This window comes from Alosa alosa, chromosome 20 (genome assembly GCF_017589495.1).
Source record: "Alosa alosa isolate M-15738 ecotype Scorff River chromosome 20, AALO_Geno_1.1, whole genome shotgun sequence".
In the NCBI taxonomy this organism is placed as follows: Eukaryota; Metazoa; Chordata; class Actinopteri; order Clupeiformes; family Clupeidae; genus Alosa; species Alosa alosa.
The window spans coordinates 17,817,211-17,828,365 of NC_063208.1; the positions used below are offsets into that span (position 1 = coordinate 17,817,211).

Below are 11,155 nucleotides of genomic sequence, written 5' to 3' on the forward strand. Positions count from 1 at the left end.
ACAGTTGGCTATGCCACTCTCAGGCTCAGACTAAAAGCCATTAGTGTCATAGCACTTTATTCATGCCACTGGAATGTATTGTCTGCATGTGGATAATGTCAGGCATACACACACTCAGTCACAAGTACACACACACACACACACACACACACACACACACACACACACACACACAGTGAGTGAGAGAGAGAGTTAGCATATGCTGCCTGTACACAAAGCTTCCTCACACACACTGCTTGACCCATACAGTATATAACATATGATTAAAACACAATAAAAAGACCACATCAAATCTGTTACTGGAAATGTTTGATAAGTTAAGATTTTGTTTAAATATTAAATGCATAATTATTCCTAAAAAAACAGGTTTACTTGCCTACAATCTAAAGCAATGTATTGGCATCGTATGGCATCATTCAGGGTACATTAATGTATGCAGATCAATGTACTATTTTCTTCAGCATCCTTACTAATTCTAAGCACATCAATGTAATCCAAATACATAAATGCTTGGTCCACTAGCACAGGTGAAAGAGAAGCCACTGCAGTAGTATCACATGTTCCCCTGCCCCTGCATGCACCCACCACCCTTCACTGGGCTCTCCCCTTTAAACTTAACACTGCAGGGCCAAGTCACTGTGACCTACCATCATGCTTCCAGGGGAAAAAATGTCACTCTCCATCCACCTACAGTATCTCTCGCTTGGTTACACACACACACACACACACACACACACACACACACACACACACTCCTCTCACTAGCTCAGCGATGTGCAAAGGGAAGATAGAGTAGTGGAGGAGGAGGAGAAGAGAGAAAGAGGGAGGGAGGGAGGGAGGGAGAGAGAGAGGTGGAAATATTCCATGCAATTAATCAGGAGAATGAGGAGAATCAGTGGTTGCCGCAATCTGGCCGTCTGCACACACAAACACCAAGTTAGTGCTGCAAACATGGCCAGAACACACACCGTCGCCACAGCAACCAACGCCAGGCTGCTCAGCCTGCACTGACATTTTGTGGCAAAGCGTCTCTCTTCTCTCTCTCTCTCTCTCTTAGATTTTTTTCTTTTCTATTTCTTTCTTCCCTTTTGCTTTCTTTCTCTCTCTCTCTGACATACAAGTTTTCTCTTTGACTTGCACTGTTTTGTGCAATATCAGAGTATTCCTTATTCTGGATCTTTAATTCTCTCTCTCGTTTCTTTTCCTTCTCTCTCTTCCGATAATATATAAAATTCCCCTGTCTTATTGTTCATTTTCTCTTTGATTTGAAATATTTTATGTAATATTAGTGCATTCCTTATATTGTATATCTATAATTATCTTTATACATACCAATAGTTCAGTTGATTTGATTGTATTTTGACTGCAGAACTCATAATTTAGATGTTAATGTTTCTCATCATATCACAGATCACACTATAACGTGAATCAAAGTGACTTAGTCTTTGGTTTAACATCTTCCATTATAAACAGTTTGGCAAAGGACTGCCCTCATAGAACTGATTAAATGTCAAGTAACAGGTTCCCCTGAGCACAACTTTGTCTCCAAAATTGCCTCTTGACAGAATACCACGTTAGACTGTCTTAACAGCTGACAAAGACCAGCCAAGACCTTCTTTTCAATGTTTAAACCATATGACTTCAAGGGCCTTGTGGAAAATACCTTTTTCTCTCTCTCTTTCTCTCTCTGTTTGCTTGATCTGTTAAAACCACTTATGTTATTGTGCACCATTCACCTATAGTTTTCAGTGACTTTTCTGAAAAACATGACAGCCGATTCAATGGATAACTTTGGACAACAGACCCTTTATCAATCCTCCATACATTTACATTTTCTATATCCAATAAATGTAACACTATGATGCAGGTTATTTTAATCAGTTCACGCAGGTTGATTAAATTTCCAATTTAATTGTGTTTTTTTTTCTATTAGCTAGATAACTCCACAACAATATTGCAAGGGTCCAAGGAGTAGTGTGAAATGACATTCAATTTGCACTGACATTTAAAATACTTGCCACAAATGTCAGCTAACTTAGGCTAAATGTTCAGAATCAGCAGGTCCATTAAACAAGAAATTACATAAATCATACACAGGCTAAATAAATAGAACAGACCGAGACCAAATCAACCCCACCCCTGCTCCAGACTCTTTGTGTTCAGACCAGACGCAAGACCTGTCTTCTGAAAGAGATACTCTAATTTATCATGGCCTTATCGGCTGGGACGTGCTGTAGCCATTTTTAGACCTCAGGTAGAACTCTTTTGACCCGGTATGTTGCGTGTGATATGCAGATGAGGCAGCCACTGTGCCATTCATCTGCAGAGTGCTGTGACGTCCACAAATTCTAGTGTCATTTTGATTTTCCAAGAAGATCAAAGGTCTGACCAAAGATCCTTGATTACTAGCTCCGCTTTAACCCTCTCTGGTCTGACCATTTGAAGTGGGCAACTCCTATTGTGATCCCCTAAAATGCTGAACTGCTACCTGTTAAGACAGGCTCCTCTTACAATTCTCCCTGCATACAAAACACAATAAGCAAACACGGTCTTCTATATTCACCAGTGCAGGTGCAAATATGGAGTCATTACAAGTCAGTGTGGACATTTACATTTATTTATTTATTTATTTATAGGGGCAGCCGTGGCCTACTGGTTAGGGCTTCGGGCTTGTAACCCCGAGGTTTGTAACGATCCCCCCGACCCAGGGAAAAAATGTGGGGGGGAAGGGTTGAGCACCTAACCCCCACATCCACTGCTAACCCCTCACTGCTCCCCGTAGCAGGCAGCTCACTGCTCCAGGTTAGTGTGTGCTTCACCTCACTGTGTGCTCACTGTGTGCTATGTATGTTTCACTAATTCACAGATTGGGATAAATGCAGAGACCAAATTTCCCTCATGGGATCAAAAGAGTATACTTATATATACTTATACTTATTCAGAAAAACAACAAGAGTTGTACAAAGTGAATTTTGATTTGTTGCAGAGCTTTTACCAAGTGGACAGTGTGGATTTGTTGCTGAAGCGTTTCATGTCATGCATACTTAGTCATATGTAAAACACCACATTGCCACAGCAGCAGCACAGGATTATTGCACACTGATGCCCAACAACATTCAAATGCTAGACTTGTCTGACCTTGTAGTAATTGGCAGACATTGGCAGTGGGGTTGGGTTGGTTGGTTGGTGGCAACACACTGTGCAATTGAATCCAGTCTCCTTTAGAATTTGGATCAGAACCAAGGTTGTATGGCAAATCACAGATTGATCAAGATACATGCATGCCCTCCAATGTCTTTCCAACAAATGCAATCTCTCAGTCTTTTGACTGACATTGTCTATCAGGAAAACTATTTATTTAATCAGGGCCATAAGCTATGTGCAGTCTGAATGGCCTCCACAAAGACACAACGATTCACAGTATGGATAACAATCCTCACAGATAAGATGTACTGTATATGACTTAGATAATGTCAGTGGATGTCTTAGTCCAGAGCCACTGTTTACAATAAGAAACTCCCAGTCCTTACCCAATCTGCCAGAAGTCAGACATAACTTAAAAACTGTGCCATTTTATTGTGTCATAGAGTAAAACCATGGGTGGAAGTGATGAATCATCATTATCCTTAAAATCAAGTATGCTTCATATACACTAAAAGCCTTTATTCAGCATGAAATTGAAAGGAATAAATAGATTACAATTGGGTGAAACGAAATGGTCCTACAATGTTCTGTTGAGAGCTGCATAAAGTGTTTTGTTGCAACAGCAGGTGAACAATCACAAGCACATGGAGGCACAGGAGTCCTTATGTCAGACCAGCTCAGTCAACGGCTGCCCGCACAGCACAACAGGCCGGCCTAGTCTAAACTTAATTGTCAGAAACATAAGAAAAGCTATCCAGATTATTTCTGTGGGTGCTGGACCATGGAGCCGCTGGCTGACGAGAGTGTGGCATAAGAACTGTGTGAAGCGGGCAGACCCTGCGTTCGGACTGATGGGAGCTGCACCGTTGTTCAGGCCCCGACTGACACGAGAAACACCATCAACAAGTCACGGAACATTTTTCTATGGACTAGAAGGGGAACGGCTTCTTTTGATTGCACACTTTTTTTTATCACAATTGAGCAAACAGATGATGGAAATGGGCTAATTACTGTAGCCACTGTCTCATGTGAAATGATGCTGCTTAAAACAAATGTGTTGAAAACAACACAACTTGCTTAGTTTTTAACACATCTTTGTGTCCAGATAGGAACACTGTTTATGTTGTTTCCAAAACATTTGTTTTAAGAGTGTATAGTTTAAGACTGTCTCAGAGATTGAACGATGGAAATTAAACAAAGAGGACGTGGTGGTTAATGCCAAAAGGCAAAGCTAGGGAAAAGTTAATTAACTTGAGAACTGTAACTGCTGACCAACACTGAGAACATGCCTGAGGATGTAGTCTAGAAGGCCTAGGCCCGTGGTAAGCTACATTTGTACAGAGTTGAAGGCTCATGTTGCCACACTGGTTTATAGTCTAATCAGCTCAATCATCACCGAAAAAAAACCTTCTCACACTGTTTGGTATATCAATTGTTGTGCAAAACAGGTGAACTGCACTACAACTATAAATGAGTTGAAAATGCAAAATTCCCCATATATGAAATATAACATTAGCGTTACACTTAATTAGTTGTAGTGAAATCTATATAAGAGAAAACATACAAACAGACACGCGTACACACACACACACTTGTGTTCTAGCATCGCAGTTGCCACTTGCCACAGCTACCAAATGCATGAACGCCAGAACCAATTTTCTAACATCTGCTGTTCACTGCTCTCAACCAAACGTCTGATGTGGAGCCAGGGAAGAGGAGGCACGTTTCACCAAGCCTGTTCACCCCTCCCCTCTGACTGCAGATATGCTGATCTGAATTGGAGTGCCAAAGCAACATGTTTAATCGAATAGAGAGTCGCTGCCTTGTAACAAACTAAAGAAAAAGAGCTAAAAAACGAACTACTGTATGGGTCACTTTGTTCGTGTTTTCACAGTTTGGAATTTGTGAGTACAAGTTAGATTTGGAAAATCGGCATCATAAAACCCATGTCGTGTATTTATAGTGCTATTAGTGGTTCTATTTATAGCTCTCTTCTCCGCATGAAATGCGCTGCACATGGACACAGTTGCTCAACGGAGAAATGGATTGGAAAAAGTCAGTGAACGGGAAATGTCTTGGACAGGCTATAAAGGACGACAGACCCTTGTGGTCCTCTTGCTTGGACAGCACGGGAAGTATGAGCAAAAACACCTGTTGATTCTATTGTAACCCCCTCAGCACTGGTCTCCGTTTACCAACAATCCTCATAACGTAATACAGGCATTTCTCTCTCTTTCGGTGTGTGTGTGTGTGTGTGCGCGCGCGCATGTGTGTGTGTGTGTGTGTGCCTGTGTGTGTGCGTAAAAGAGACCGCGTGAGAACGAGAATCACAAAGCAGTAAATGTGTCGTGAGAAAGAAAAAGACAGTAAAAGAAAGTGAGGAGATCACGTTTTGAGAATCACGTTTTGACCACGAATGAACCGACGATATGAAAGTAATCTGAAGACATATTTTACTGCTCCAAATAAATACATACATATATACATACATATAAAAATACTTTGTTGTGATTTCAACGCATGGTGTTCTCAGAATCATTCCTGAAGCGGGCGTGCTGTGCGGAGCTGTCCCTTCAGCACCACACACAGAGAGCTGGGCAAACGGTGCTGAAAATCTCTCTGCTAGTGTGTTATCCCAAACACTTCAAAGTGGTAGGCTATTTTGCTAACTGTACTTTCGTTGATTTTGTATATATTGGTTTATCTCTGAGTGTGATGCAGTGTTCACAAATTCAACGTAAATTCTTCCAAACGGATAAGAGCAAACTTTCCAGAGACTGGGCGTGGGCTCTACTAAAGAATAACTTGTTGTCTTTCCCTGTCTGAAATATTTAAGACTTTACAAACACCTCTACGTCTATACCGGAAGGATCAGCCTAAAAAGATATCAAGTGCTCAATTTCATAAACTAAGACAAGTAAACCGCAAAATCAAACACAATGCAACAGGCTGGCTTTTAAGGAGGCCAGCTTTGGAGAGCATCACGCCTCCTTGTCACAAACTGTGTGCTTACTTTAAAAAGCCTTACTCCATGACTGTCATTTTGCTTCAAGCACTAAGTACCGCCTTGTCACCGTGCAGATGACAAGGCGAGTGAACATATGCTACTGCTTTTTGTTCACGTCATGGCCCCACACTGTTTGTGTCATGACACTGGCTAAGAATCAAACAAGTTACCCAGACAAAGAAATCCTCATGTGCTGCACTCACCTATGGTGGTTATGACCGTGATGGCAAAGTAAAAGGAGCCGGCAAATTTCCACTGAACCCCGGCTCTGTGGGGCTCAGCCTCCATGATAATAGTCTCCAGTTTTCGATAGTCGTCCTCACTAATGTTGTACTTTCCTTGGAGACGCTTCTCTTCAGCTTCCAGCTGTTCTTTCTCCCTCATTTCGTAATCCGACTCCAAGGCATCGAACACCGCGGCCCCGACCAGCAGATAGGTGAACGTGCAGATGATCAGGGACAGAGTCCGCACATTCTGCCGCTTCATGGCCACCAGGAACCGGCGAGTGAGGGGTTCATGTCCCCTCCGATCCCCCGGAAAGGAGCAGCACTCGGGAAAGCTCTGACAGCGATAAGATGGGTAGGGACAGACTCTGGTGTGTGTGCGGTGACGGTGGACGCCGGGGCAATGGGATAGGTTATGGTCTCTGTAACAGGTCCCCAGATCCTGCTCCTGGTTTGATGAAAGACACAAGAGACTGCTCGAACGCCGGGACCAGGAGCCTTGCAGCCGAGAGACTCTGCGCAAGACCTGTCCAAACCAAGTCCTCCCGGCGCGTAGGGCCATCAACAAACAGCGGAGAGACTGACTTGGTCCACTGTGACTAATAGCGCTGAATCTCCACTAACTCAAGCGTAAATTAACAGTTCCGTAGTGCAAGCCACATCATAGTTAATGCACATCGAAAAATCTTTACTGTAGTTTTTTCCAATTTCGACTGAAGCATTCCCCACATATAAAATTAACGGTTATAACATCCTATTGAATAACGATGCAGGGCGCGCATCCTCGTGACAGTGTTCCAAAGTTTTAGCCACAACCAACCTGTTCATCCCCGTCTTGCTTCCCATGAGCTGGCACCGCAGGAACAGCTTTTCCCTGTTCATAGTTAAGTTAATATGAAAAGATATATGGGAATAAATGTAACCGTCTACGTTAAAATGCGCGTATGTAGATAGACAATGCAATTTGCTGAGTCGAGTTAAGATTCAACACGGTGGCGAATCTCCGAGGAGGGGAAATGTTCTGCGCATGGGACTGGTAAAAGGCGACTCTCCGATATGAGGGAGAACACAGCATGCATCAGTCCTTGGTGACACTTAAATGATATGTTCTCGTTCCACACTTAACATAATGTTGTGCTTTTAAATATCGAATGGGAGGGAATGAAAAATGCATAAGAATATACATTGAAACGAACAACAGGTCTCTCGGAGAAATATCAGCTTGACTTGAAAAATCCCCTCTTCTGAATGGCTTTTTGTTGCGGTTTACATAATCATGTAGAGCGAAGCAAACCTGAGAAAAACGCCAAACATGTCCAAGGAGACGAATCACCAAATCCACGTCGCTTATTCTCGCAGACCCAGTCGATGGAGCACTACCGTCCTTAAATGGCACTGCTGCTCACGCCCATATGGAGAAAGTCCTGTCCTCGAGGAAATAGTTCTACAGGGTCCCAGAAGTATTATTATTAATGAAAAAGAGCAACATTTTCTTTTTTACTTGACTGGAGTGGAGACGGCCGTCAGAATAATGCTACTTTAAACAGGATATAGGCACTTTGACGGGATCCAGTTGTTGCGTGACTCCAGTTTTTGTGCATTTTCTGTTTTACTTTGAAATGGCCAAAATATGGTTGGAAAATAAACGCTGGATTCATGCAGTCTCCGCGTGTCGCCTTTTCTCCTTCTCGGTGGTTCCTCCCGTGTTACGAGTTAGCGGCAGTCCCTCTGCCTCCCTTGGGTATCCCTGTCTGCCTCTGACCCGCTCCCCACCCACGGCCTGCCGCTGGCGACCACTCCCTCTCATCAACATATTATGATTGCAAGGGAGTTCACCGTTCACAATCATGTGACCAAATACTAGCCCCCTTCTCCACCCAAACACGTCGCAGAAATAAGGAATCACTTGCTGAATGCCGAGAGGCACCCGCAACAGCCCCCTCAGTAAGGTAGTTACAATTCAGGAACGCATGTCACGCACGACCGCAGTTTTACGCAGAGGAAAAACGCGTAGGTTTCAGATTGTTTGGCGTGCTCCTCCAGACAGAAATAAAAATGTAGTCGACATTATTATTATTTTTCTTTTAAGTTATGGTGCTCGTTTGCTCGTCGTGTTCTCCCTCGAACAGGTGCCATGAATAACTGCAGGTGTTAAAAGTAACTCGGGGAACTTTCATTGCCGGGGACATTATTAATTCATTAAAATGTGGTCACAAAATTAGTATTGCTACGTTTGCTGTGACGCCAATTTGTGTGTTGAATCAGACAATTATGGAGAAACTATAAAACGATAAGGTGTGTGTGTGTGTGGGGGTTGCAACAATTGTGAGCAACAGATTGTTTCTGATGATGGTTGTCTGCATGGTGTAAAGCAGCATTTTCTGATCATAATCTTTTTCTTGCGTAATGACATCATCCATCTCTTTAAACATATAACGCATTGAATATAACTATACTCATTTTGGTGTCCTCAAATATTCTAACATATCACTTTTGCAGGCTTCATCGAAACCACTTGGAGACAGGAGAAGCAGCAACAGCCCACATGGTGCGCAGCCATCCCGTTAACAAAGCGCCAGAGCGCCGTTCCAAATGTTCCCATTCGAGGCCAGAACCCGCTCCAAAATAAACACCCGGCTGCTAAATTCAACTCCATTATTGTTCGCACATCGAATTTCATCAATGCGATGCCCACCTACAGATGGCGTGGCACGCAGCACCGATGCACAAGCGCAGTGTTTAATAACGGATAAATGGTAACCAGCCATTAACATTTATTAAGTTGCTTTGCTAGCGCCAGTGTTTTCTCGTGGTCCCAGGGGAGTGCTCTCCTTGTGTAGACCTAATGAGTGGAGAGAAAAAGAGCAAACTTTGAAGATTGGTTTTGAGATTTCTACAGAGGTCCAACACTTCATTTCTCATCTTTCATTGTTGTCAAGGGCGTCATTGTTCATTCCATCTTACATTTTCTGCACTCTTTTCTTTTCTTCTGTTCCACCATTATTTCCTTATTATCAAATATCATTTTTTTCAATCTTTTGTTCCGTCACTAATAGGACCACAACTATCACCACCACCATGGCTTACCTAACTTACCATTTAGCCTAGCCTACTGTAGCTCTTTCTATTCAGCAGCAGAGTTTTATTCCTTTTACTATTCCTTTTACAAGTGTTTCAGTGTGGGTCTAATACATTTGGAAGGTTATTCCTCATACCTTAATCCCACACCAGGCCACTGCTTACAATCACTGACCTGACAAGAGTTAGAAGAATAGCACTCTGTAGATCTATCAGTTAAGCATTTTGTTGCAGCCCAACTGTCATTTCAGGAGGGCTAAAGACAAACTACACAACACAAGCCCAAACTGGTCCCTTGATGATAAGAAATAATAGCATCTCTTATCACACACCTCATATTTCTTTCAATTTACATAAAAACTGGCAAATAAAAAGTCAAATGTATTGGGCAGACTCCATCTCTTTATTCTTGAGCATACTCGTCAAGAGTTACGCAAAATGACTGACAAAAAGAGATGTACAATCACTTATAAGTTTGGATCATTCCCAAAGCACTTAAAGGCTTGTCAGATCAGCTCTAACATTTTATTATCTCAGTGGTGGCAGATGTAGTGGATGATTCCTCTGATGAGAGAAAAGCATGGCAAGATGGAGATCTAATGGTGCTTGTGTTGACTTGAATGAACTTGGAATGGAGTAGTTATTCTGCATGCTCAAAATATTTCTCTTTTACTTTTCTCTCAATTAGACCAGACAGATAAGTTCTCTGGTGCCAAATGGAACATTACACAGAAGCAGACAATTATTCTTTGTCATCTCTGTTTTTCTCTGAGGTGTAAGAAAAAGACCTCATAAGAAGACAAGATTGATAACAAATTCTCTACTAACTAATACTAACTAATAACAAACCATCCTACACACAATAATATTTGCATGCTATTTTGCACTGTTGACTTTGCTACAAAAGTGGGCATTGAGTATACTTCCTCTCATTAAATATTGTTTGATTGCTGGTCCAGATGGACAGGCACTAAGGAAATGTACAGCATTTAAGATTATCCAGGGGCTGTAATGGCGAGATGGATGTTTATATCGTTTCCGTTTCATAGTCTCAGACCTCTCGTTCTGAGATTACAGCAGTCATGCAGTTGGATTTACAATGTCGAAATGAAACATTTCCAAATAAGGATACACATAAAATGCCCTTGTTATAGCTCATCCGAGAGACTGTTAACAAGGGAAGTCGCCTCAAAGTTGTTGTAACTTCAATGAAGCCGGTTTACGGATGCTTCATTAACATTAATACCTGAGATCATCTTAATTGGCTCTAGGTTTACAGGCAGGCCCCCACAGTTAAACACATTATCGAGCAGGTACTGGCTCCAACGCATCATAAATAAGAAACAGATAGACGTCAGTACGCTGATTTGTTTTGTGCGCTACCGAAATATGTTCTCCTTTGCGAACCGCCCTGTATGCTGCATTCATTATTCATCAAGAGTTCTCTCCCAAACAGGTTAAGCTAGTCGCGTATCCGCGTATTCCCTCCACTAAAATCCCACTCCTCCCTGGCTGTTAGAAAAGCTGAACGTTTAAAAATACATATGTGCTCTAGCGAGGATTAAAAAGCTGTGTGGAGAGAACACGGCTGGTTTCCTCTGAGTCTCTCCGCCAGTGACCCGCAGCGGCGATGAAGAGCTCGTTAAGAGACGGCAGGGGATCTAAACTTGTACTCCGCGGTCCGGAACTTTTCGCTGCTTTA

At 42.4% G+C, this 11,155-nt stretch overlaps 1 protein-coding gene across 1 annotated transcript in view; it reads right to left on the minus strand.

The window, feature by feature from the left end:
• kcnk9 (potassium channel, subfamily K, member 9) overlaps positions 1–8,091 on the minus strand; it is a 51,437-nt gene extending 43,346 nt beyond the window's left edge. Inside the window, exon 1 of the mRNA XM_048229767.1 lies at positions 6,355–8,091. Within this exon, the coding sequence (XP_048085724.1) occupies positions 6,355–6,937 (583 nt within the window). The 5' untranslated portion in view covers positions 6,938–8,091. The remainder of the gene's footprint in view (positions 1–6,354) is intronic.
• Positions 8,092–11,155: the final 3,064 nt, after the last annotated feature.